General features: G+C 46.4%; 1 protein-coding gene across 2 annotated transcripts in view; it reads left to right on the forward strand.

Annotated features, from left to right (window-relative positions):
• ADAMTS7 (ADAM metallopeptidase with thrombospondin type 1 motif 7) overlaps positions 1–27,971 on the forward strand; it is a 58,181-nt gene that overhangs the window by 8,900 nt on the left and 21,310 nt on the right. For both annotated transcript variants that reach the window (XR_010659108.1, XM_065906292.1), the window contains exons 2-8: positions 413–765; positions 2,837–3,002; positions 4,112–4,305; positions 9,196–9,279; positions 9,615–9,739; positions 11,060–11,209; positions 12,311–12,454. Coding sequence is in view for 1 of the 2 variants with exons in the window: in XM_065906292.1 (XP_065762364.1) it covers positions 413–765; positions 2,837–3,002; positions 4,112–4,305; positions 9,196–9,279; positions 9,615–9,739; positions 11,060–11,209; positions 12,311–12,454 (1,216 nt within the window). In the remaining variant the exon portion in view is untranslated. The remainder of the gene's footprint in view (positions 1–412; positions 766–2,836; positions 3,003–4,111; positions 4,306–9,195; positions 9,280–9,614; positions 9,740–11,059; positions 11,210–12,310; positions 12,455–27,971) is intronic.

Here is a 27,971-nt window from a genome sequence, read left to right on the forward strand (position 1 = left end):
CCTGAGGCAAGGGCAGCAAGGAGGCCAGTGGCCGAATGGAAGGAATTCAGGAGGTGTAGCTGAGATGAGATCGGAGGTATCCTTGCCTAGGACGTCCCTGGCATCGCTAGAACAGTGTGTGAGCTGGGAGCCACGGCAGGGTTTTGAGCAGAGAAAGGCTATGATCTGACAGCTCTGGAACGAGTCCCTGTGACTACTACGTGGAAAGCTAATCAGACTAGAGGAGAGGGACCCGAGACGGTCACTAAGGGAAGCAGGGAGACTTGTGAAGAGGTTACTGCGATCACCTGAGTGGAGCCAGCGAGGCACAGAGCGGTGAAACCGCACAGGTGGTGGGTGTTTGAATCCCGGCCCTCTGACCTCAGCGCCCCCTCGGCCGCTCCCCACTCCATCTCGGCTCTTCTCCCTGCAGGGCACGCCGAGGGCCGGGCGGCGCTGGACATTGTGCACCCTGTGCGTGTGGATTCGGGGGGCTCCTTCCTGTCCTACGAGCTGTGGCCCCGCGCGCTGCGCAAGAGGGACCTGTCCGCGCGCCCCAGCGCGCCCACCTTCTACGAACTGCAGTACCGCGGCCGCGAGCTGCGTTTCAACCTGACCGCCAACCCACACCTGCTGGCGCCCGGCTTCGTGAGCGAGACGCGGCGGCGGGGCGGCCTGGGCCGCGCGCACATCCGAGCCCGCGCCCCCGCCTGCCACCTGCTAGGTGAGGTGCAGGACCCCGAGCTCGAGGGCGGCCTGGCGGCCATCAGCGCCTGCGACGGCCTGGTGAGTGCGCGGGGTGAGCTGGCGGGACGTGGGGGCCACCCCCATCCCCACCCCCTGCCTGGCCGCCGACTTGTCTGCTGGTTTTGGCCCGTTGGAATTCCCCCTTCCAGTCTCAGTATTAGCACCTGTAAAATGGGGTGGACAAACTCAGGCCTCTTTGTTCTCTAGGGCAGCGGTTCTCAAACTTTAAAGCGAGCCAGAGTCACCGAGGCCTAGTTGAAAACCTGGTGTCCCATAGGGTAGATGTGGGGAACGTGCATTTCTGTCAATTTCTCAGTGTTGAAGTTGTCAGTCCAGACTTTGAAAACCGCTTTTTGTTTGTGGTGTGTGTGCACTAAATAACTCAGAAAACAGTTGAGTCCCCCATCTTCAGGGGTATCAGTTTACTTCGATCGCGGACCCCCGCCCCCACCGCGCTTTCCAGCAGAGCCGGCCTCAGCCTCCAGGTTTTTCTGGGTTGAGGTAATGCTGGCAGCCACGTGCAGCCCTAATTGCCTCCCTCTGCTTGAGTGTGGAGTCAGAGCAGCTCCTCTCCAGGCAGCATAGGGCCCCTTTTGCTCCCAGCTCTGGAGGGTGGGGTTGGGAGGAGTGGGGGTGGGTGGGTGCACATTCTCAGCCATCCTCTACTCCCCGCAGGGAGCCTCAGCTCAGATTGCTCAGGAAAAGCCGTCGCTGTGGCAGAGCAGGAGCTCATGACATATAGCCCACCTCACAGGCTCTAGGGCAGTTGGTCCCCACTCTTTTTGGCATCAGGGAAGGGTTTTGTGGAAGACAATTTTTCCACAGACTGGAGGTAGGGGGTAGTTTCAGGATGATTCAAGCACATTACGTTTATTGGGCACTTTATTATTATTATTACATCAGCTCCACTTCAGATCATCAGGCATAAGATCCTGGAGGGTGGGGACCCCTGCTCTAGGGTATCTGGGCCTTTGAGAGCCCAGCTGCCTGGGAAAGTGTCGCTTACAGGAGCCTGTACTTCTCCCTTTTCATATGGTTAAATTAGTCTTCTTGTGCCTGAGCGACAGGTACGCATATGGGCATTGTTCCCATTTTACAGATAAGGGGACAGGCTCAGAGAGGAAGCTGCCCAAGGTCACTCAGTTTTCCAGTAGTGGGGTCAACCCAGGCCTCCAGCCCCTAGAGCTAATGATACACTGTCTAGCACTCCAGGCTCTCTGCCCTGAGCGACCCAGCTGGCTGACTTGGCACCAATGAGGAGGGGTCCAAGGGAGGAAAAACTTTCTTCCATGTTGGAGTCCTGAGCTTCCCTAGTAGCTGGTGGGTTGCTCAAAGATGCTTCCCAAGGCCCCTCCTTCCTCTGGCCTCTCTGAATGCCAGCAAACATCCCGGAGACACCCCTTTCAATTTCCCTTCTCTGGAAGATCCTGGGACCAAGGAAGAGGGTGTCCTGGTGACATTGGGTATCTCCATGGCCATCTTGTTGGATTTGGAAGGAAACCCATTTCTTTCCTTCTTTCTTTTGGTAATCAAATTTTTTTTTTATTGAGACATTATCAAAATATTAGTTTCAGACAATTTGACAGCAATTTATTAACATATTGTAAAATGATCACAGTAAGTCTAGTTACAAATTTGTGTACATATAGGTTTTTTTTCTTGTGATGAGAACTTTTCATCTTTCTTAGCAACTTTCAGAAACACAAAACAGTGTTATTAACTATAGTCACCATGCTGTACATTACTAACCCAAAGCTTTTTTTCCCTTGGTGTTAAGCGTTTAATTGTAATTCTTGCTTATCTTTGGAATGTGGGGGATGCAGACCTATTTTGTGCTTCTTATGGGCTAAGGGGTGGGGTGGGTGTATGGAGCAGCCTCCTGGGCTGATGGCTTCTGAGCTCAGCCTAGAAGCCTTTGGCTGGGTAAGGTGGTAGGGAGGGGTGTTCCAGCCAGAGGGTACAAAGTGAGTAAAGATCTAGGGGGAGGAAAGCGCAGTGTGCCTGGGGTCAGCTGGCGTGATGGGCGCTGCTGAGCAGGCCGGGCCTCTGGGGTGGGGGAGGGCAGCCGAGTGCCAATACCCGCTGTGTGACCCGGGTGCTCCTTTCCCAGAAAGGTGTGTTCCAGCTCTCCAACGAGGACTACTTCATTGAGCCCCTGGATGGTGTCCCCGCCCGGCCTGGCCACGCCCAGCCCCACGTGGTATACAAGCGCCAAGCTCCTGAGAAGTGGGCAGAGCCGGGGGACTCCAGGGCTCCAGGCACCTGTGGGGTGAAAGGTGTGTTTCTCTGCTACCAGCTCTGGGGTAGGGGATGAGTCTGGGACCATGGAGGGGCCTTTCTAGAATCCTCTGTTAACACCCCCATGCCCAGCTTCTCTGGGACTGAAGGGACACAGACAAACCAGCAGCCACATCATCATAGCCTGTGCCCTCTGTGTGCGGGCATGTAGATGGATCTGCCCCAGCTCATCCCCGGGACTGACTCCCCTCACCACCAGCTCATCTACCTCCCCACCTCAGGGCTCAGCCTCTCTGTGTCCCCTCCCTGCTCCCTGCCTGTGACATCTCTAGCTGTGGCAGTCATTCTTTCTCGAGTGTCCAGGCAAGGCTGGGCCATTCGCAACCTCAGCAGTTCAACTAGGCGGGAACCTCCCTCCCCTCCCCACTCTGGTCTCACCCCAGAAAAACTGACCTCTGTTATTGGGGACCTAGAGTGTGGCACCCAGCACCTCGTCTGCAGAGTGGCCAGTCCGTGCTGGGCCAGTCCAGGTGAGGAACTGCCTGCTAAAGGTTGCTGGGGTCTGTGGAATGCCCCAGCTTCACAAGCTACCCACGGCTAGGGACTCTCTTTCCTGGGACACATATTCACCAAGGCTTGCTTCTTGGCCTCGGTTTCCCCAGCTTCATAGATGTGCTCACTCTTCTGATCTGGGGGGCAGCCTGGGCAGTGGGGCAGGTCTCCAGGACGGGTCAGCTGATTGGGGTCTTGGTCAGCCTCCCCAGGCTGGGGGTTAGGTTGAGGGGTCTATGTGTACTGGGAAGTACTTACCCCCCAGCGGGGGTGGATCAGCATAGGGAGGTAGGGGCTCAGGAGCTCGCCTCACAGGCTCGATGCTTCACGGTGTTCATAGCCCCATCGAAGTCATCCTCTAAGGCTGCTAGGCTTATCTATTTATTGTCAGGCAGCCCCAGGGTCAGACAAGGGAAGTGACTAGGTCAGGGCCACACAGCACAGGTGGGGGGCAGAGTCACACTGGGAGTGCAGGCCCCTTGTCCCCAGCACTGTTCCTGCTGACCCAGAGAGGGCTCACTGGGGAGAGGTCCTTGAGACGTGTGTCCTGGGCCAGCCTCCTGGCAGCTAGCCCCCACCCCTTCTGCGCCCACAGAGTTTCCAGAGCTGGAGCTGCAGCGGGAGCACTGGGAACAGCGGCAGCAGTGGCGGCGGCGGCTGAGGCGTCGATACCGGCGCTCTGTCAGCAAAGAGAAGTGGGTGGAGACCCTGGTGGTAGCCGACACCAAAATGGTGGAGTACCACGGGCAGCCGAATGTCGAGAGCTACGTGCTGACCATCATGAACATGGTGAGGCTGCTGCAGGCAGCGTGTGGTGGGGGGTGGTGAGGGCTGCCAGGAGGCGGTGTTGGTGAGCCCCAAAGGGGTTACCCCAGGACTCAAGCCAGGTACAGGCTTCCAGCTCCTGAGTCACTGGGAGAGAACCTGGGCAGATGTGAGACTGGAGGTCTTGGCAGCCCAATGGCTCAGCAGCCTCTGCCCACTGCTAGGACCAGAGTGGGGGAGGAGGGGATGAAGCAATCTCGACCTTGTGCCTGCCTGGAGGCGCTCGTAGACTGGTTGGCCTGTCCACACCACTCTAAACCAGCACGTCCCTCCTCTGTGCTGGGACCTGGGCTGGTCACTGGGGACGTGGAAATGCCCAATCAGACCAGCTCCTGCCTGGGCCATCAGCAGGCATTAGAGTTAGAAGGACCTGTACAGTCCTGTGTTCTACTAGCTGGTGGTGACCTTGGGCAAGCCACATTACCTGTCTTAGCCTCAGCTTTCTCAGCTGTGAATTGGGGATGACAGTAGTACTTGGGTGGTACAATAGAATTGGCATACTGTCTTGATCCCATAGGACAGTTGAAATAACTAGGCCCCGTGAGGGTGAGTGACTTGCCCAGGTCACAAGGCTAGGCCAGGACATAGCCGGACAGGAGCCCCGATCTCCCAAGTCCTACCTGGGGCACTGTGGCAGGTTGAAGCTGGTGATTCCCACTCCTTTAGTGCCAGCCAGTCCCTCCCAGCTGCCGCCCCAGGTGTGTAGGTGGGAGGCCTCAAGCAGCCAACCTGCTTCCTGCGCCCCCTGGGAGAAGAGATCTCTGCCCTTGGCATTCTTAGCAGGCTCCCCACTGAACAGCACTGTTTTCCCTCTGGGCTGGGTGACTGAGAGCGGGTTGGGTGTGTGTGCCCTGTGGCTGGTGTGGCCAGTGTCATGTGCTGCGACCTACCCCCATCAGCCTTTCACCCCCAAAACACTAAAGGAAGTGTGTGCTCTGGGTCATCTAAGGCCACTTCTTTTATGGCCATGAAACCAAGGGTCAGAGAAAGGAAGGGGCTCTGTCTGTGGCCATCATGCCCCCACTGCTCAAGTCTGCATTGGCAAGCTCAGCTCCGGGCCAGTTCCTGCCCAACTTGGCCACCCATGTTGGCTCCCTCCTCCTAATGGAATAAAGGCCATGGCCTTCTGCCTGACACCTGAGGTCTCTTAAGGCCCAGCCGAGCCTCCATCTAGCCTTGTCTGCCCAGGGAAACAAGCCACTAACCACCAGGTCCAAGAGGAATTGTTGCTGGACGGCAGGGCCCTGCTCCTTGGCTGGGGTGGGGTGGGGTGGGGTGAGGGGCAAGACCTGGTTTCCAGGCCACGAGATCCTCCCCTTGCAGGTTCAGCCTGAAAGAGGCCTAGGAGCTTGGCTGGAGTCACCAATTGTTACCTGGGTTCATCAGCCTCACTTTTACTGAGTGTCCCATGTGGGATGGTATCGAGCCCTCCAAGCTCTGCCGTGACATCCCCTGTGTGCCAGCGGTCAAGGATTTGGCCCCAGAGCAAGGCCCCTTCCCGCCTCCCTGTCTAGGCCCACAGGACACAGGCATTTACCTTGTGAGCCCCACCCTGGAGGAGGGAGGGTCTGGCTTTCAGAGTCATGTGCTCTGGACAGTGTCACAATTTTCGTGAGCTGGCAAGTCCAGCATTGGTCTGGACAGAGCGGAGGCACCTGTGAAGCTAATAGTGCTAGATACCCAACAGGGAGACTCCAGGAAATGATAGGGGCATGGGCGGCAGGCAGCCAGCCTCCGGGGAGGACTGGACTGGGTCTTAGGGCTGAGCCTTCTGAACACCTGCTACTTGGCCGGTGTTCCACACCCACTGCCTCATCTCAGCCCCAGCCCCACTTTGTAGTTGGAGGAACAAAGGATCAGGGAGTCCAAGGAACTTCTCAAGGTCACGGAGCTAGTGAGTGGCAGAGCTGAGACCGGAGCTCAGATTTATCTGCTTCCAAAGCCCCAGTCAGTCCTCTCTGCCTCTTAGCCTGCCCCACAGAGGGACAGCTGGGTAGCTGTGGTGGCCAGAGTGTGCTAGAAGGATGAGGGCACAGGGTGGTGGGAGTGAGGAGAACTTACCCCCTTTTTCCTCTAGAGCAGATGTTTGTTCATGTAAGGCTGACATGAGTGCTGAGTGTCAGCTCTGTACGAAGCACATGGTGATGGATGCATAAGAATAAGATCCCAGGCTTGGGAAGCTCTGCCTTGTAGCATTTCTCAAAGAATATTCTGGGGAGTACTTGTTCCAAGAGATGCTAATAAATGTTCTGTGAAGAAGGATGGCGCTTTTGAAAGTTTGGCAACACAGGGTTAAAAAAAAAAAATAACAGACTTTACTGCAGTACTCCTCAGAGCCTCCAGAGCTGTACACATTTAGAATCCATCCATTAGAGAGGAGGCAGGCAGCACTTCCCAAACTTAAGAAGTAAGAGCAGAAACTTTGATGCTGTCAGACCTGGGTTTCTGATCCCGTATTCAGCCTCTCTTGGAGCCTCAGTTGCTCCATCTGTAAGATGGCGATTCTTATGCCTGCCTGAGAGGTGCAAAGATTAAGTGAGCTAAGGCACGTGAAGCTCCCGGCATGAGGACCGTGTGTGTTAGGCTCGGTCAGTGTTAGCTGCTGCTGTTGTGGCTACTGAAGATCTGCTCTTCAGCCCTACAGCCACCTTCAGGACAGCCTCATCCTCTTTACCAGGGCCTCCTACAGGTTACCAGTTTCTCACTGTGCCAGACCCAGGTCTGAGTCCAGGAGCTCAGGTAGGTCTATTCCGAGCATAACAAGAGAGGTCCCCCCATTTTTGCACCCCCAATTCTGTTCATGTCCTCTGAGGTCAAGGGCCCTTTTTGAGTGGCTCTTGTCATACTGTTAGCTCGTTGGGAGCTTGTAGTCACTGGTAAGCCCCATGAACACTGCCTACCCCAGCTTGCTCTCTAGGCCTGCAGCAGAAAAGGCTTGTCTTTCCTGGGTATCTAGCTGAGATAACCACCCTGACCTCAGGCCGTATACAGACTCACTGTTTGATTTAGTAAACAATTAATGATTCCACCTTCTTCCAGTACCTCCCAGCATTTCACCTCCGTACTTCTTGGGGGACAGTGAAAAGTGTTATTGACACTGAGTGGGGGGACTTTGTGGTGGCAGGAAGCTATCCCAGCCCTAACTCAGGACATAAGGTGGGCCAGTCACTGGGATAGGTCTTAGCAGACCCTCGGGGCTTCTCATCCTTTGGAGCCTCTGTTAGGGGCTGCTGCCAAGCTCACTTGCATATTGTCTAGGAAAACTTTTTTCTTTTAATTTGATTTTCTCCAGGGGACTCTTTGTATTTTAACTTTTTTTTTGAATGAGATAATGCATTGGAAAAACTTAACAAGCTCTCGAGCTTCATTCATTCATTCAGCAACTGTTTCTTGAGTCCATAATGTGCTAGGAACCTGGACGGATCAGAGGGAGCCCATGGAGCTTATGGTCTGGAAGGGGAGAGAGATATTAATGAAACTGATAAATGTGAAAGTGTGATGGAGGGGTTCCTAGAGAAGACAAGTTCATGGTGGTTTGGGAGTGTCGGGTAGAATAAAAGCTCTCAGAAGACGTGATGGAGGGGCAAGAGCTGGAGAAGGGGTAAGAGATAACTTGAGAAGGTGTTCTAGGCTGAGGGCACAGCATCTGCAAAGGCCCTGTGTAGGAAGGATCGTGGGATTCTGGGAGAAAGCCAGAGTAGTTAGAGTCAGGGAGGGAGGAGGTTTGAGGAGAAGAGTGAGGTCATAGAGGTGGACAGGGACCAGACCACACAGGCCTGTGTACCAGGCTTAGGACATTTGTCTTTACCTGTGAACAGTGAAGACCCACTGGTTTTAAGCAAAGACATGATGTGATTGGGTTTGCATTCAGAGACAAATGGCTGGGCTGCAGGGCTGCAGGTGGGCTAGAAGGCAAAATTTCGGAGGCAGAATTGGTTGATGTGGGGGAGGAAGGCAGTGCAGAGGGGCCCCCAGGTCCCAGCATGTGCCTAGAGATGAGGGAGGCACGTTATTACATCACTGACTTCACCATTCCTGACCTTGAGCTCTGAAAGTATGATTCATCCCCTTATCAGGGGCTTTTGTGCCCTCTTAACGGTACATTTTTTCTCCATTCATATTTGAATATATTTCTCTTGATGGAATTGCTAGAAGCCAACTCAAAATGGATGTGTCCTGACATCTCTGCCTGCTGGGAACTTGACCCCTGTCTCCACTCATGGGCTGGCTTCTTCCTTGTCCTGAGGGAGCTTTAAAAGAACAGGAAGCTTTACCTGCCATTTCCCTGCACCTTGGCACACTGTCCATCTTTGGGGATGGCCTCTGTCTTGGGTCTGAGTGGGGTTAGCTCTGGGGGCCTCTGAGAGGCATGCATGCCTGCCCTCTTGGCCCTATGGCTGTCAGCCCCAGGGAAGATGGGCCTTGTCTGCCTCCATCCCTCCCCCAGGCTGTGCCTAGTTCCTGCCTCATGAGAGGGCTCACCCCTGGGATGCTGGTCCCAGCCTCCCCAGGGCAAGAGTGGGTGGCAGGGCCATCCCAGCCCAGGACAGAGGAGGGCCCTGAGATGGGCCAGCAAGCCAGCATTTGGAGGTACAAGCTGGAGAATAGGATCCCAGATAGATGCTCAGGACCCCAGAGCCTGGGAGGCCCTCTTGTCCCCTCCAGTTTCTGCCAATGCTGGGCTGGGGAAGTGTGTGTTCAGGTGTGAGTACTTTCATGTATGGGATCCCTGTACTGTGTGAGCTCCCCTGTGTGTGAACATGGGTGTGCATCCCTCCAGGTAGGTTGGAGGTCAGCAGAGGCTGCCTGTGTCATATATCCGAGGTGACAGCCTGACCCTTATTTCTTGGGTAGGTGGCCGGTCTGTTTCATGACCCCAGCATCGGGAACCCCATCCACATCACCATCGTGCGCTTGATCCTGCTGGAAGATGAGGAGGTGAGAAGTCACGTGACCTCACACTGCCCCCTGGGATAGGCATCAGCTGCCAGAGCCCTCCTGTCACTCACCCGAGCTGCCTTGTGTGGAGCGGCACAGCCAGGGCCTCCTTGGCCCACTCAGTGTCATCTGTCACCCCTGGCTGACCCTCTCTTAGGCTCCCTCTGGCAGGTGCCTGTGGGAGGGGTGGTCAGACTAGAGACTGGCCTGGGGCCCACAGGTCTGCCTGCTGCCACCTCTGGGCCTCTGTCTCCCACCTTCCTGTGGAGGAGAATTTGGCCTGACACTTCAGAGCTCTGGCGGAGGGCTTCAGTGGCTGTGCTCTCTGCCCGCAGGAGGACCTGAAGATCACTCATCACGCAGACAACACCCTGAGGAGCTTCTGCAAGTGGCAGAAAAGCATCAACATGAAGGGGGATGCCCACCCGCTGCACCACGACACGGCCATTCTGCTCACCAGGTCCTGGCAGCTGTGGGGAGGGGGCCCGGGGTGCAGCTGGGAGAGCCTGCGTGGGAGGGAGGTGCCACCTGACCCTCGGGGAGAAGCCCCAGGAAGGGGGCAGACATGGCCCTCCTCTCAGGAGCCTCATCTGGAGGAGGGTTTCCACACCTTTGATCCAAGACGGGGTTTCAACAGCACTTGGGGAGAGCTTTTTATTGTGAATGTTCATTGTGAGCTATTCGTTGTTAATTCTCGTGCAGTTGTCAGAAATAATGTAGGGAGGTACCGTTTACACTTCATCCAGTTTCCCACAGTGGTAACATCTGGTGTGAAAGTGTTAGTCGCTCAGTTGTGTCCGACTCTTTTGCAACTCCATGGACTGTAGCCTGCCAGGCTCCTCTGTCCGTGAAATTCTCCAGGCAAGAGTACTGGAATGGATAGCCATTCTCTTCTCCAGGGGACCTTCCTGACTCAGGGGTTGAATCTGGCTTTTCCCTGGTGGCTTAGGTGGTGAGGAATTTGCCTGCAGTGTGGGAGACCCAGGTTCGATCCCTAGGTTGGGACGATCCCCTGGAGAAGGAAATGGCAACCCACTCCAGTATTCTTGCCTGGAGAGTTCCACGGACAGAGGAGCCTGGCGGGCTACAGTCCATGGGGTCGCAAAGAGTTGGACACGACTGAGTGACTAACACTTTCACTCCTGCATCACAGGCAGATTCTTTACCATCTGAGCCACCAAGAAAGCCCCCAACATCTGGCATAACTCTAGTTAAATCCCAATCAGAAAATTGACACTGATATGATCCACAGACCATACTCAGGTTTCACTAGTTTTACATACACTTATTTGTGTGTGTATTTAGTCCTCTACAATTTATCACACGTGTAAGTTTTGTACCTATTGCCCAGTCTAGATATAGAATGGTTCCATTAGAAGGGTCTCTTGTGGTATTCATTTATAACCAGAAAATCTTACTCCCATACTTCCCCACTCCAACATGACCCCAACTTCTGACAACTCCTAATCTGTTCAGAGGCAGTATTTTTGAACTTCAGGTGGATTTCCCTTTGCTGAGCTCCAGCAGCTTCTCACTGGGGTAGTAACCCAAATTGTCTGTGCATGGGTCTGCTCCCTAGGCCCAGAGAGGTGTCTTGTGTGAATAAGGGTCGCTGCTTCCTGAAGGCGCCTAGGCTGGTCTGAGAGCGATGGGAGAAGTATCCTTCTTGCACCCACCCTCCCTCAGAGTCAGCAGGGGTCCTTCTCTGGCCCCCTCAGCTTGGGAGGGCCTGGCTCCAGGCCAGGTCAGTCTGAGGGCCCCCTTCTCTCTGCATGTGCAGGAAGGACCTGTGTGCGGCCATGAACCAGCCCTGCGAGACCCTGGGCCTGTCCCATGTGGCAGGCATGTGCCAGCCACACCGCAGCTGCAGCATCAACGAGGACGCGGGCCTGCCCTTGGCCTTCACCGTGGCCCATGAGCTCGGGCACAGGTACTCTGCCACCCCCACGGCCACACTAAGAATCTGGACTTACCTCCCAACCTGGAGGCACCAGCCAGCCAGGCTGATGGCCCATGCAATCCCAGGGAAGGGAGCCCTGTCTTGAGGAATGAGCCCAGCCTAGCCATATTCTGTCCTGCCCTGCCGCCACCCTGCAACCAGGCTGCTTTCCTGTTAGACAGGAGATGACTAAGTCTTAACTGAAGTGGGGTTGAGATGGGCCAGAGAGTCACCACAGGTCTTTGTCCCTCCCTGTTGCCCTCAGTGCTTGCATTTTTGACTCTTGGTCCCTGCCACGCACCCCATTCCTAATTACTCTGTGACCCTAGGCAAGCCCTGCCCTCTCTGGGCCTCCATGTGCTCCCTGTTGGCTGAGGGGGCTGGATTCAGGGATGTGAAAGGCTCTCTGTATTGGATACCTCCCTGTAAGGCTGTCCCGCCCAACCATGGCCCCTGCCCTCAGCCACCTGTGCCTGGACTGTTTAGCTGTGAGTATGGCAGCATCTTAGATGATCTGGGAGCCCGCGAGGGCAGGCTCACGGAGACAGCGCTGTTGGTGGGGTTGGCTCATCACTGAGGACTGAGTGAGATAGTGTTTCTGAAAAGAGCTTAGTATGCTGCCTGGCACATAGTAAGTGCTCAGCAAACGTAATTGTTTTCGTGTCTTTCCAAGGATGGTCTCCGGAGACCTTTCCTGTGGCGTGGCAGCTCAGACTCCCTGACTCCACTGCACAGCCTTGAGATAGGACCTGGGGTGGGGAGGAGCTCCGTCAGACCAGTGAGGCCAGTGAGGCCGCGGGGGCCACCGTGGGCCCCCGGGTGCCCCCTGGATGGCTGTTGTCAGCCAGCTCAGCGCAGGCGCTGGGCTGCTCTCTGGTCCCTGGTGTTCAGTTCAGGATCAGCTGCTGGCGGGCCCCGGGGGATACCGGTTGTCACACCCACACTTTACCTTAAGGAAATGGAGGCTCAGAGACTCTCCCTCCCCGGCCACACAGAGCCAGGACCCGGCACCTCGCTGACCCCTGAGGGAGGGAGTGGGCTGGCGGGCTTCCCGCCGGCTCACCCGCCCCTGGGGCCTGTGCTCTCACACAGTTTTGGCATTCAGCATGACGGAAGCGGCAATGACTGTGAGCCCGTTGGGAAACGGCCTTTCATCATGTCTCCACAGCTCCTGTACGACGCCGCGCCGCTCACCTGGTCCCGCTGCAGCCGCGAGTACATCACCAGGTTCCTCGAGTAAGTCCCTCCCTGCTCCGGGCCTCGTCCGAGCCCCTCAGGCCGAGGTCTGCCAGGGTAGCACCTTGGAGGATGCGCGGGAGTTCACAGAAGTATAGCAGGGAGAAGAGTGGGGTGTTCCTGGTAGAGGAGGCATTGGTAAAGGCATGAGGACGTGAGGGGCGCAGGTTAGTTTTCAGAGCACTGCAGGATATTAAGTGAGGCTACAGGAGCCAAAGCAGGACAGTAAAGGAAGGTGGAGGAGGTGCAGAGCTGGCCATCTGGCCGGCAGGGGCCAGTGAAAAGCAGGAAAGAACGTGCCCTTGAAGGCGCTGAAATACATGGCTTTACCCTTCTATTGTGTACTCTTAATTTGCTATGGTATTTTAAATTTTACTATTTAATGTTTTAAGTAAAGACAAAACATTTAAATGATTAGTGCAAGTTTTTTTTATTGAGATATAGTTGATGTGCCATATTATATACGTTTCAGATGTACAACAGTGATTCACAGTTTTTAAAGTTTATATTCCATTTATAGTGATAAAACATTGGCTGTATCTCCTATGCTGTACAATATATCCTGGAGGGCATGGCAGTCCACTCCAGTATTCTTGCCTGGAGAATCCCATAGACTGAGGAGCCTGATGGGCTACAGTCTACAGGGTCACAAAGAGTTGGACACAACAGAAAGTGCCCTAGCATGCATGCACATGCACAATATATCCTTGTAATTTTATGCATAGTAGCTTGTACTTCTTAATCTCACTGTCCCTAACTTGCCCCCCTTCCCTTCCCTCTTCTCACTGGTAACCACTAGTTTGTTCTCTCATCTGATTCTTTTTTGTTGTAATCATTATTTGTTTTATTTTTTAGATTCCATTTGAGTGATATCATACAGTATTTGTCTTTTTCAGTCTGACATTTCTCTAAGCATAAGTCCATCCATGTTGTTGCAAATGGCAAAATTTCATACCTTTTGTGGCTGAGTAGTATTCCGTTATCTACTACATATTCTTTATCCATTCATCTGTTCGTGGACACTTAGTTTGTTTCCATATCTTGGCTGTTACAAACAGGGCTGCTATGAACACTGATGTGCACGTATCTTTTCAAATCAGTGTTTTCATTTTTCCCCCCGTATATACCCAGAGTAGAATTGCTGGGTCACATGGTAGTTCTGTTTTTCGCTTTTTGAGCCATACTGTTTGCCACAGTGACTGCACCAATTTACAGTCCTGCCAACAGTGTACAAGGGTTCTCTCTTCTCCACATCTATGCCAACATTTGTTATTTGTGTTCTCTCTGATGATAGACATTCTGAGGTGTGAGGTGATGTCTTGTTTTGATTTTAATTTCTCTGATGATTAATGTTGTTAAACATCTTTTCATGTGTCTTCTTTGGAAAAATATTCAGGTCTTCTGCACATATTTTTAATCTGGTTGTTTTTTTGATATTGAGTTGTATAAGCTGTTAATATATTTTCGATATTAACTCCTTGTCAGTCACGTCTTACAAATATTTTCTTCCATCCAAAGTTTGTCTTTTCATTTTGTTGATAGTTTCTTTCACTATGTGAAAGCTTTTAAGTTTAATTAGGTCTCGTTTGTTTTTTATTTTTATTTACTTTGCTTTAGGAGACAGATCCAAAAAAAATATTGCTACAATTTATGTCAAAGGGTATTCTGCTTATGTTTTCTTCTGGGAGTTTTATGGTTTCCGGTACTACATTTAGGTACTTAATCCATTTTGAGTTTATTTTTTGTACATGGTTTGAGACAGATGTTCTGATTTCATTCTCTTACATGTAGCTGTCCAGTTTTCCCAGTACCATTTAATGAAGTGACTGTCTTTTCCATTGTATATTCTTGATTCCTTTATTGAAGATTGATTGACCATAAGTGTGTGGGTTTATTTCTGGGCCCTCTGTTCTGTTGATCTGTATGGCTGTTTTTGTGCCAGTATCATGCTGTTTTTTTTTTTTTTTTTAATTTTATTAAAGTATAATTGATTTACATGTTTAATTTCTGATGTATAGCACAGTGATTTAGTTATACATATATATACTTTTTTACATTCTCTTCCATTATGGTTTATCATAGGGCATTGAATATAGTTCCTTGGCCTGTGCAGTGGGACCTTGTTTATCTATCCCATATATATGGTAGTTTGTATCTGCCTATCTCAAACTCCCAGTCTTTCCTCCCCAGTGTCTGTTATCTATGTCTGTGAGTCTGTTTCTGTAGATATGTTCATTTGTGTTGTATTTTAGATTCCACATACAAGTGATATCATATGGTATTTATCTTTCTCTTTCTGAATTACTTTGCTTAGTGTAATAATCTGTAGGTATATCTATGTTGCTGCAAATGGCATTATTTCATTCATTTGTTTAATTTTGCTTTTGTTTCTGTTGCTTTGGAAACTGACATAAGAAGACACTGGTATGGTTTTGCCTGTGTTCTCTTCTAGGAGTTTAATGGTGTCATCTCTTATATTTCAGCCTGTAAGCTATATTGTGTTTATTTGTGTGTGGTGAGAGGGTGTATTCTAACCTCATTGATTTGTATGTGGCTGTTCAACTTTCCCATCAGCACTTGCTGAAGAGACTGTCTTTCCTCCATTGTGTATTCTTGCCTCCTTTGTCAAAGATTAACTGGCCATGGGTGTGTGGCTTTATTTCTGGGCTCTCTATTCTGTTCTGTTGATCCATATGCTATTGTGCCAATACCATGCTGTTTTGATTACTGTAGCTTTGTAATATTCAAAGCCTGGGAAGGTTATACCTCCAGCTTTGTTCTTTTTACTCAGAATTGCTTTGGTAATTGAGTCTTTCATGGTTTCATATAAATTTTAGGATTTTTTGTTCTCGTTCTGTGAGGAATGTCATGAGTAATTTGATAAGTATCCCATTACATCTATAGTTTGCTTTGGGTAGTAGACTGGCCATTTTAATGGTATTCTTCCAATCCAAGAGCTTGGGCTATCTTTCCATTTCTTTGAATCATCTTCAATTTCCTTTACTAATGTTTGTTAGTTTTCCGCATTTAAGTCTTTCACATTCTTGGTGAGGTCTATTCCTAAGTATTGATTTTTTAAAATATGATTTTAAAAGAAATTTTTGTTTACATTCTTTTTCTGATATTTCATTGTTAATGTAAAGAAGTGCAAACAATTTCCATATGTTTCTTTGTATCCTGCTACCTTGCCAAATTTGTTTATCAGTTCTCATAGTTTTTGTGTGGATTTTCTGTATATACTATCATGTCATCTGCAGATGATAACAGTTTTACCTCTTCCTTCTGAATTTGAATACCTTTTATTTCTTTTTCTTATCTGATTTCTGCAGCTGGATTTCTAATACTATATTGAATAGAAGTGATAAGAGTGGATATACTTGTCTTGTTTCAGATTTTCATAGGAAGACTTTCAGCTTTTCACTGTTGAGTATTATATTGGCTGTGGGTTTGTCATAAATATTAATAGCTTTCATTATGTTGAGGTATGTTCCCTCTATACCCACTTTTGTAAGGACTTGTATCATGAGTGGATGTTGAGTTTTATAAAATGCTTTTTTTGTGCCTATTATGGTGATCGTGTGGGTTTTGCCCTCTGTTGATGTATGTGTCACACTGATTGATTTGCATGTGCTGTGTGACCCTGGGATGAATCCAACTTGACCATGGTGCATGATGTTTTTTATATGTTGTTGATTTTGGTTTGCTAATATTTTCTTGAGAATTTTTGCATCTAATATTCATAAAAAATATTGACCTGTAATTTTCTTTTTTGGTATTGTCTTTGGTTTTGGTATTGGGTTGATGGTGGCTTCACAGGATGTCTTTGGGAGTTTTCCTTCCTCTTCAGTCTTTTGGAAGAGTTTGAGAAGGATTGGTGTACATTTTTCTTTGTATGTTTGGTAGAATTCACCTGTGAAGCCATCTGGTCCTGGGCTTTTGTTTGTAGGGAGTTGTTGTTGTTGTTTTTATAGGTCAAGTGCTATTTCACTTCTAGTGATCAGTCCATTCTGTTTCTTTTTGATTCATCTTTGGTGGCTTGTATTCCTCTAGAAAGTTGTCCGTTTCTTCTAGGTAGTAGACTTTGTTGGCATATAATTGCTCATACTTCTGCAATATTGATTGTGATTTCTCCTCTTTCATTTCTTATTTTGTTTATGTCTTCTGTCTTCTTGGTGAGCATGGCCAGAGGTTTGTTAGTTTTGTTTACTCTTTCAAAGAACCAGCTCTTGGTTTCATTGATTTTTTTCCCCCTGCTCTTTAAAATTTTTTTAATTTTCTCTCTGACCTTCATTAGCTCCTTCCTTCTGCTGGCTTTAGGTTTTGTTTGTTCTTTTTCTAATTCTTTTAGATGGTGAGTTAGGTTGTTTATTTGAGATTTGTCTTGTTTCTTTAAAAAGGCCTTTATCACTATGAACTTCCCTCTAAGAATTATTTTTTGCTGCACCTCATAGATTTATTATGGTTGTGTTTTCATTGTCATTTGTCTCAAGGTTTTAAATTTCCTTTTGATTTCATTATCGACTTACTGGTTTTTAGTAACATGTTGTTTATTCTCCATGTAATTGGTTTTTTCTTATTTCTTTTTCTGTGGTTGATTTCTGTGCTACTGTGGGCAGAAAAGATGCTTGAAATGATTTCTATGCTTTTAAATTAGTTGAGGTTTATTTTGTGCCCTAGCATGTAGTCAGTCCTAGAAAATGTTCCATATGCACTTGAAAAGAATGTATATTTTCCCTTTTTTTGGATGTAATGTCTTGAAAATATCAAGTCTAACTGTTATGTTTTATCATTTAGTATCTCTTGCCTTATTGATATTTCTGTCTCAAAGATCTGTCCATTGATGTGACCATTGTTAAAGTCTTTTACTATTCTCTCATTCCCATCAGTTTTTCCTTCTATGTTTGTTAGTGTTTGTTTCATGTATTTGGGTGCTCCTATATTGGGCACGTGTATGTTGAAAAGTGTAATATCATCTCCTTGTATTGATCCTTTTATCATTATGTAGTATCTTTCTTTATAACCTTTGTTTTTGTTTATATTTATTTTTAATTGATAAATAGTTGATTTACAATGTGTTAGCTGCAAGTGTACAGCAAAGTGATTCAGTTTTATGTACACACACACACACATATATATACATGAATATATATGTTCTTTTTCAGATTTTTTTTTCCTGTATGTTATTATCAAATATTGAATATAGGTTCTTGTGCTATACAGTAGGTCCTTGTTGTTTATCTATTTTGTATATAGTAGTGTGTGTATGTTACTCCCAAATTCCTGATTTATCCTTCCCTGCCAAACCTTTTCTTTAGGTAACTATACATTTGTTTTCTATGTCTGTGAGTCTGTTTCTGTTTTATAAATAAATTCATTTGTATCACTTTTTTTTATTCCACATATAATATTGTATGATATTTGTCTTTCTCTGACTTACTTCACTTATGATAATCTCTAGCTCATTCATGTTGCTGCAAATGGCATTCTTGCACTCTTTTTTCTGGAGGAATAATATTTCATTTTGTTTGTGTATACAACACACACATATATATACACACACATCTGATCTTAGTCCATTCATCTGTCACTGTTCATTTAGGTTGCTTCTATGTCTTGTTTATAACCTTTGTTTTAAAGTCTATTTTGTCTGATATGAGTGTTGTGACCTGTGTTTCTTGTCATTTCTTTTTACATGAAATATCTTTGTCCATTCCCTCACTTTGAATCTGTGTTTCCTTTGCCCTAATGTAAGTCTCTGCTAGGCAGCATATTGTAGTCCCTTGTTTTTTTGTTTTTTACTTTTTAATCAGTCTCCTACTCTATGTATTTTGATTGGAGCATTTAGAATATTGACATTTGTGGTAATTATTTACAGATATGTATTTATTGCCATTTTAAACCTTATTTCCCCATTGATTTTATATTTTTTCTTTGACCCTTCTGTTTTGTTTTTCCTTTTGTAGTTTGATAATTTTCTTTAGTATTGTGCTTCTTTTTGGTTTTTGCTTTTTGTGACTTTGTGTTTTTGATTTGTGGTCACCCTGTTTTTCAAGCATGTTAAACACTTCCCATATCTACTTGCTTTAGTCTGGTAATCATATAATATCAAACAGATTCTAGGGAAAAAAATCTACATTTTCTTACTCTTGTCCCCAACGTTTTAGGATTTTGATGTCCTCTTTTACATCTTCATGTTCATCCTCTTATTGTTAATTGTGGTTATCATCTCTTTCACAGAAATTTTTTGATTTTTTTTTTTTAGATCTATGTACTGGCTTATTTAAGTGATTTACTTTCTAATTGTGATTTTCCTTACAGAGTCTTCCATTTAGAAAAGACCTTTCAATATTTCCTTTATTATAGATTTGGTATTGCTATATTCTTTTAGTTTTTGTTGGGAAATTGTCTTTCCTTCTATTCTAAATGATCATTTTGCTGAGTAGGGTATCCTAGGTTGCACATTTTTCTCTTTTAGGACTTTGAATGTATCTTACCATTCTCATCTGGCCTGCAACATTTCTGTAGAGAAATCAGTTCACATCCTCATGGGGGTTCTTTTGTAATTTAACTTTTTCTCTTGATGCCTTTAGAATTCTCTCTTGAAATTTTACTGTTTTATTTGAAATATGTCTTGGTATAGGTCTGTTTGGATTCATTTTGTTTGGAACCCTCTGTGCTTCCTGAACCAGGATATCTGTCTCCTTCAGGTTTGGAAAGTTTTCAACCATAATTTCTTGAAATACATTTTCAGTCCTCTTTGCTCTTTCTTCTCCTTCTGGGAGCCCTGTTATGTGTAGGTTGGCAAACTCTGTGTTATCCCATAGACTCTTATTATATTGCTTTCATTTTTTTCGTTTGGCTTTCTGTCTGCTGTTCGGATTGGGTGATTTACATTATTTCATCTTCCAGATCACATATTTGTTCTTCTGCATTGTTCATTCTGCTACTCATTGCCTTTAGCTCAGCTTTCATCTTGGCAAATGAGTTTTCTCTGTTTTCTTGATTCCTTTTTATAATTTCTAATTTGTTTTTTACTGTAACTTGCATTTCTATTAATAATCCTTCTTAATTCCTTCAATATTATCATTATCTTCTTTTTAAACTCAGTGTCTATTAGATTGTAGAAATCTGTTTCATTGTTTTTTCAGAATTCTCTTAATCTTTTAATTTGAATGGTCCCTCTGCTTCTTCGTTTACCTATATTTCTCTTGCTCTTTGAGTTTAGGAGAAACCGTTATCTGTTGTAGTCTTAGAGGGCTGTTTTTGTGTGGGAGGCTGTGTAACCTGGGTCGGTTTAATTGGTGCAATGACTGTTTTTAGTATGGATGCCTACCATCTCTTTCCTTAGTGTATGCTGGCCATTATCGCCTTGGTAAGAGGTGTTACTGGTGTTGTCTTCAGAGCCTGCGTTGGATGTTGAGCAGAGCCTCCTCTTTGCTCTGTTTGTCACTGCCCTGTTCAACTGCTCCCTAATTATTGGAGTAGAAGCCCCCATATCCATTTCTGAGTTGTGTTTCTGAGCTGCAGTGCAAGGTAGGTGAGTTTGGAGCACTCCCACTGGCAGAGGAGCCGCTGAGTTTTGCTCTGCCAGAACTGCCCACTGGTGAGCATGCTCTATTACATCACCCATCATGGGGGATCAAACGTCCACTGTTAACACTGCCCTTGGCCCCGCCTCAACCATGGGAATGCCAACAGTCAACCCTGGTGTTTCTCAGGTATTGTTTTCACAAGGTCTTCAACACAGATCCAAGAAGTCAGGTCCCAGGACTGCAGTAATCATGTACATGGACTCACTGAGGGAGCCATGGAGGCAGCTCAGATCCCGGCCCAGCCCAGCCCCACAACATGTGCCCACAAAACCCACAACTCCTAAGGCCAGACCACCCCAGCCGCAGGAGCACCCACTGTCTGCTTGAATGTCTTGCAGGTGCTGAATTTACCAAGCTGGCAGCAGAGGTGTAAATCTGCAGCTCACACAGCCAGGGAGAGATTTCAGCCCTGCTTTATAAGTTATGTGGTCCCTAGGGCTTACCTGTGATTTCAGTGTTACCTCTGTACATGGGCAACCCACTGGCACCTGGTGGTGGGTGCATGGGAGCCCACAGAGGTGGTAGCTAGGGTGTGATAACCTGTTCAGGTGGTGGCTGGAGCATGGGAGCCAGCCAAGGCAGTGTTTGGGTTATGTGGACTCACCCAGGCTGGAGCCCACCCAGGTGGCAGCTGGGGCATGGAGAAAGAAGCTGCAAGGGCAGCCCTGCCCCCACCTTCACATGCCACTTAACTGTGGCACATTGCTTCTATGGTGGGCCCAGGCTTTTTCTGCAGACAACCTGGTTGTATCTTTACCACGTTCCAGCCACTTCAGGCTACTTCCACACAGCCAACACCAGTCCTTTTTCCAGATCTGTCTTCTAAACCCCAAGTTTCAGCACCAGCACCTGCCCATACCATAGGATGTTTGTCTCAGGCTGGAGCATGCAGGCTGGCGGCATTGTCTTATGTAGGTCTCTCTGTTCTGCCTGCCACAAACCATTTGTTATACTCCTCTCTGAGCCTGCATAGCTCCCTTTCTCTGCCCGTTGATCTCCCTGAAGGTGAGGGGGCTTCCCAGGGTGTGAGACTCTGTCCTCTTTTACTGTTCCATCCCAGGATTGCAGGTTGCATCCTGCTTCGTTTTCTCCTCCTCCCCCCATCGTCTTACCCAGTTATGTGGAGATCTTTCCTGTCCCTTGAGGTGTTTGAGGTCTTCTGCTAGTGTTTGGTAGGGCTTCCCAGGTATCACTAGTGGTATAGAACCTGCCTGCCAATGCAGGAGACATAAGAGAGCTGGGTTCAGTTGCTGGATCAGGAAGATACCCTGGAGAAAGGCATGGCAACCCACTCCAGTATGCTTGCCTGGAGAATCCCAAGGACAGAGGAGCCTGGAGGGTTATGGTCCATAGGGTTGCAAAGAGTCAGACATGACTGAAGCAACTTACCACAGCACAGCTAGTGTTCAGTAGGTATTCTGTGAGAATTATTTCATATGTAGATATATTTTTGATGTATTTGGGGCAGGAACTGAGTTCCATGTCCTTCTACTCTACCATCTTAAGTCCAATCCCAGTACCATACTGTTTTGATTACTATAGCTTTGTAGTATAGTCTGCAGTCAATGAGTGTGATATCTCCAGCTCTGTTCTTTCTCAAGATTATTTTGCTATTTGAAGTCTTTTGTGTTTCCATACAAATTTTAAAATTATTCTAGTTCTGTGATAAATGCCATTGGTATTTTGACAGAGATTGCATTGAATCTGTTGATTGCCTTGGATAGTAGTATCATTTTTTTTTTTTTTTAAATATTATTTTATTAGTTGGAGGCCAATCACTTTACAACATTTCAGTGGGTTTTATCATACATTGACATGAATCAGCCATATAGTTACACGTATTCCCCATCCCGATCCCCCCTCCCACCTCCCTCCCCACCCGACTCCTCAGGGTCCTCCCAGTGCACCAGGCAAGAGCACCTGATTCATGCATCCCACCTGGGCTGGTGGTCCGTTTCACCATAGATAGTATACATGCTGTTCTTTCAAAACATCCCACCCTCACGTTCTCCCCCAGAGTTCAAAAGTCTGTTCTGTACTTCTGTGTCTCTTTTTCTGTTTAGCATATAGGGTTATCGCCACCATCTATCTAAATTCCGTATATATGTGTTAGTATACTGTAATGTTCTTTATCTTTCTGGCTTACTTCACTCTGTATAATGGGCTCCAGTTTCATCCATCTCATTAGAACTGATTCAAATGAATTCTTTTTAACGGCTGAGTAATATTCCATGGTGTATATGTACCACAGCTTCCTTATCCATTCATCTGTTGATGGGCATCTGGGTTGCTTCCATGTCCTGGCTATTATAAACAGTGCTGCGATGAACATTGGGGTGCACGTGTCTCTTTCAGATCTGGATTCCTCAGTGTGTATGCCTAGAAGTGGTATTGCTGGGTCATATGGCAGTTCTATTTCCAGTTTTTTAAGAAATCTCCACACTGTTTTCCATAGTGGCTGTACTAGTTTGCATTCCCACCAACAGTGTAAGAGGGTTCCCTTTTCTCCACACCCTCTCCAGCATTTATTGCTTGTAGACTTTTGGATAGCAGCCATCCTGACTGGCATGTAATGGTACCTCATTGTGGTTTTGATTTGCATTTCTCTGATGATGAGTGATGTTGAGCATCTTTTCATGTGTTTGTTAGCCATCTGTATGTCTTCTTTGGAGAAATGTCTGTTTAGTTCTTTGGCCCATTTTTTGATTGGGTCATTTATTTTTCTGGAATTGAGCTTCAGGAGTTGCTTGTATATTTTTGAGATTAATCCTTAGTAGTATCATTTTAACAATACTGATTCTAACCCATGAACATGATGTATCTCTCCATCTGTTTGTGTCATCTTCAATTTCTTTCATCAGTGTCTTATTTTCTGGGTACAAATTTTTTACCTCCTTAAGTAGGTTTATTCCTAGATATTTTATCCTTTTTGATGTGATGGTAAATTGCTTTCCTTAATTTTTTTGTGATAATTTATTGTTCCTGTATAGAAATGCAACAGATTTCTTTATATTAATTTTGTATCTTGCAGCTTTACCACATTCATTGATGAGCTCTAGTAGTTTTTTTGGTGGCATCTTAAGGATTTTTCTGTGTATAGTGTTTTGTCATCTGCAAATAGTGCCTCTTTTCTTTTTTTCAACTTGAATTCCTTTTATTCCTTTTTCTTGTCTGATTGCTGTGGCTGGGACTTCCAGTACTATGTTGAATAAATGTGGAGAGAGTGGGCATCCTTGTCTTGTTCCTGATCTTAGAGGGAATACATTCAGCTTTTCACCATTGAGTATGATGTTAGCAATGGGTTTGTTGTTTATGGTCTTCATTATGTTGAGTTATATCGCCAACCTGATGGACATGAGTTACAGCAAGTTCCGGGCATTGGTGATAGAGAAGCCTGGCATGCTGCAGCCCATGGGATCACAAAGAGTTGGATACGACTGAGCAACTGAACTGATATTCCCTCTATTCCCACTTTTTGTAGGGTTTTTATCATAAATGTTTGAATTTTGTCAAAGGTTTTTCTGCATCTATAGAGGTGATCATATAGCTTTTATTCTTCAGTTTGTTAATATGGTGTATCACCTTGATTGATTTGCAGACATTGAATCATCCTTTCATTTCTGAGATAAATCTCACTTGATCAGAGTGTGTGATCCTTTTAATGTATTGTTAGGTTCTGATTGATAATATTTTGTTGAGAATTTTTGCATCCATGTTCATCAGTGGTATTGGTTTGTAATATTCTTTTCTTTCTGGTGTCTTTGTCTGGTTTTGATGTTAGGATGATGCCTTGTGGAATGAGTTCAGAAGTGTTCTTTCCTCTGAAATTTTTTGGAATAGTTTGAGAAGAAAAGATGTTAACTCTTCCCTAAATATTTGTGGAATTCTCCTGTGAAGCCATCTGGTCCTGGACTTTTGTTTGTTGGAAGTTTTTTGTTTTTAATCACTGATTCAATCTCGTTACTGATAATTTGTCTGTTCATGTTTTCTGTTTCTTCCTGGTTCAGTTCAAGGAGATTATGTATTTCTATATAGGAATTTGTCTGTTTCTTCTAGATTGTTCATTTTATTGGCATATAGTTGTGTGTAGTAGTTTCTTATGATCCTTTGTATTTTTCTGGTATCACTTGTAACTTCTTTTTCATTTCTGATTTTGGCCCTCTCTTTTTTCTTAATGAGTCTGGCTAAAGGTTTATCAATTTTGTTTGTCTTTTCAAAGAACCAGCTCTTTGTTTTGTTGATCTTTTCTATTGTTTTTATTTTCTTTTTTTTTTTGTCTCTATTTCTAAATGATTAGCCTAAGTTTTACCACTCATCTTTACTTTATGCAGTGCCAATTTTTAAATGCAGATATAGGCACATCAACCTAATCTGTGGAGTCACCAAAATGACACAATTCATATTTCATACCTCATATTTATCAGAACTCTTGACCTAGTGCACAAGACTAATTTGACTGATTTTATTTCACTTTGTAATATGTGCACATTTTCCCAGCACTCTCTGCCTTGGCTTACTGATTGATGTTTGAGGAAAAACTGAGAGGAAATGGATCCATCTTTACATTTCCTTCTAGTCTATCATTTTCAATGCAATAATTGTATGATACAAGGAAGCAACAGAAATAGCAAAGATGATGGAGTTCCTTGGTCATTTGTGTTTCCTAAGACATCATACCTTCTTTCTGCATTTGAAGCAAGTTCTGGTTCAAGTGCCAAGTGTGGCCTCTGGGACTGTCTTAGACATAATACAATTATCTTGCATTTTCTTAGAGTCTCAATGAATTCTCTGAATTGTGGATTCACTGGGACTCTGCTCATGAGGTGACAAGGAACAGTGGACACAGATATTATGTATCTCCTCATGCAAATGCCTCTTGTCCCATTAGAATCTCCTTAACAAAACACAAGTTCAAAAATACTGAGTTCAAGATGGCAATAGGAGAGCTTTAAATCACCTGCTGCACACTTCCCCATCCTGTGTTCTTTGGGCAGCGACTTTCACCTTTTCATTCTTTTTAGCTTTCTAACCTTATTTACTTTCATATTTCCAAAAAGTCCTCCTAGAGTGCTGTTTCTTGATTTTTCAATTTAGATAATCATCTGATGACTTGTACAATGGAAGGTTGGAATTTAGCCCCTTTGTGTCACTTCCTGCCCACATTTGCAGCCTCACCCCTGCCACCACATCCCAATATCATGTTAGCTTATCTTGATTAAATCCATGTTTACTGTTTTCTTTATTGTTGTTGTATAGATAATGCCAAACCAAGTGTTGTAACAAAATGATTTTCTTTTTAAGAACCACTTTATTTGCCTAGTTTTCTTTGCTTCTCTAAGTATTCCATATCCTGCGACAATTCTGAAAAATGTCTCTTAATCCAGTTTTGCTGAAGGCAGTCCCTCCCGTGTCCTCTCACAGTTTTCTTATTTCCTGGACATACCCCATGACATCCCTCTGTCCTCCTGCTCTTGTCTAACCTGGATGATTTCTACTTCTCTCTTATGCAAGATCTTCCTGTTTCCTGGGTCTCATGTTACCTTTTTTAGAGGGGTTTACTTCTTTATTTTGGTGGAGTGTATCCTCAAGTAGTCTTCTGAGAAGAGATGTATGAATTTGCTTGTCTTAAAATGTTTGCTTTTCTTTATTCTTCCTTCATACCTGATTGATCTTTTGATAGCAACTTCCAAGTTAAAAGTCTTTCTCCCTCAGAATTTCAAAGGTGTTTTTCCTTTGTTTTCTAGCTTCCAACACTGCTGTTGACAAGTCTCATGCCAGTCTGATTCCCAGACCTTTGTATGTGACCTTTTAAAAAACTCTGGAAGCTTTTAGGATTTTCTTTATCTCTCTCTTAATATAGAGAATACTCTCTTTTTTTCTCTTGGTGTGTGTCTCTCTGTTTTTCTGTTGGTGATCTGAACTTTAGCAATTATGTGCCTTAATCTACCTTGGGGTGGTGGTGGGGGGCACTTGCTAGGTTCTTTCAATCTAAAAACTCAAGTCCTTCAGTTCTTGGAAATATTCTTATTTATTTGATAATCATCTCTCATTTTCTCCTTCTGGAACCCTTAATATTCAGCTCTTCTCTCCCTTTCTTTTATTTACACTTTTAAACTTTTTTCTAACTCATTCTATTTTCTGAAAGACATCCTTATCTTTGCCTTACAAGCTTTCTGTCACATTAAAATTTTTTTCCTATTGTACTTTTAACCTCCTGAAATTTCTTATTTGCTAAATATTCCTTTTTATTATCCTATTCTAGTTTCATGGGTATAGTATCTTACCTTGTTGAAGTTATTATTTATTTTGTTTTTTCTTTTACTCCCTGAAATATCTCTCTTTTCTTTGAGTTATTTTTGAGAACCTATCTTTCATGTGAAGGATTTTCCTGAGATGGCATGGCTGTATTCACTCCATGGAAGGAGGCACTGGGCTGCCAGTCTGGAGGTCTGTGGACTTGGCAGCACTGTTTCAAGTCACCACCGAGGGACTGGTTGGGATGGAGCTGTTTCTTCAGGGTATCTTCAAATGTCAGTATCTAGGGTCATTTTTTCTGAGTGATTTTGCTTCAGCGAGGCATTCTCTAGTCTCCTCCTGGAAGGTGTAAGTCTGACTATAGCATTCTGGCAGCCAGATGGGGAAGGAGCTTGGTGGTTATCTCAGCTTTCCTTGTGCAGACTTTCGTTTGTTCTTTTCTCTGTGGGCCCCTCTGCCTTGGGTCTCCCACCATGCCTGCTGTTCCTGGGCCAGGTCTCCTTGAGAGTGACCCCAGTCCTCTGCCAGGCAGGGAGGTGGCCATGGCCCTGCTCTAGAGGGTTGGGAAGGGGATCTGGGGTCTGATGATGTCTTACAGACTTTGAGCCAGGCTCTCGTCCTCGGTCTTCCTGGCACCCAGGCCTCCAGGGGTCCCTCAGGTTTCCTGAGCGTTTCCAGTGTCCCTCTTCTGGGTGGTTTCTCTCCGCATGACTGGCTGTCAGCATTCAGTGCTGTAGTAAGTCAGCTGCTACTCGATCATCTGCTTTCCAGCTTCTAGAATTTTGCTGACATTTTTCATCTGCCGTCATCACCTCTCCCTTGCCCCTTGCCCTTGTGGATTTATGCCTTGTTTGTCTTTCTTGTCATCTTAGTGGGGTTCTGGAAGGGAGTGGAAATAACTCTGTATCTGCTCAATGGGCCATGTTTTTCTAGAAGTCCATTCACAAGGGTTTAAGCAGGGACATGACCAGGTTCATTGTGGACGTGAGAGCGAGGACCCTGGCCTCTGAAGGAAGAGAGATTATTGGGTGGTGAGGGGGACTAGAAGCAGGGAAGAGTTGACTTTGATGTTTAAGACCCTGGACTCTGGCCCAGGCATCTACCCGTGTTGGCAGACAAGTTACACTAACCCTTAAGCCTCCAAGACTGGGGATAATGATGGGACTGTGTCCCGGGTTGCTCTGAGGATTAAATGAGGAGGCATGTGAAGTGTGTAGCACAACGCTGGCCACATGCTTTGCATTCAGTGCCTGGTGACTGTTATCACTGCTACCAAGCGATGTGATAAGGAGCTGAAGCAGGGACGTGGCCTGGCAGGGAGAGCCTGTTAGAAAATGATCCCAAGGGTCTGTCACCTCCCCCTTGGGGGCTGAAAATGAGAGAAGGGCTGGGAAATCAGAAGGGCAGCCACCCCTGAAGCACCCTGAGGGCTTTTTCCAGCTGCCCCCGCCCATGGTGCTGCCCAGCACCCTGGCTTCAGGACAGACAGACACATGCATCTCTGTCTTCATTTGGCTGCTGGAATGCGTGAGGGACTTGCCTTGGGGCCTGGGGCGAGGGTGGGAGGAGAAGGTCAGAGCCTGAGCCAGCCAGGGCCTCCCAGAACCTCGGCACCAAGAAAAGCCGGACAGAATGCTGGCAGAGAGACAGACAGACACGTGGCCAATGAA

This window comes from Muntiacus reevesi, chromosome 15 (assembly GCF_963930625.1).
Source record: "Muntiacus reevesi chromosome 15, mMunRee1.1, whole genome shotgun sequence".
NCBI lineage: Eukaryota > Metazoa > Chordata > Mammalia > Artiodactyla > Cervidae > Muntiacus > Muntiacus reevesi.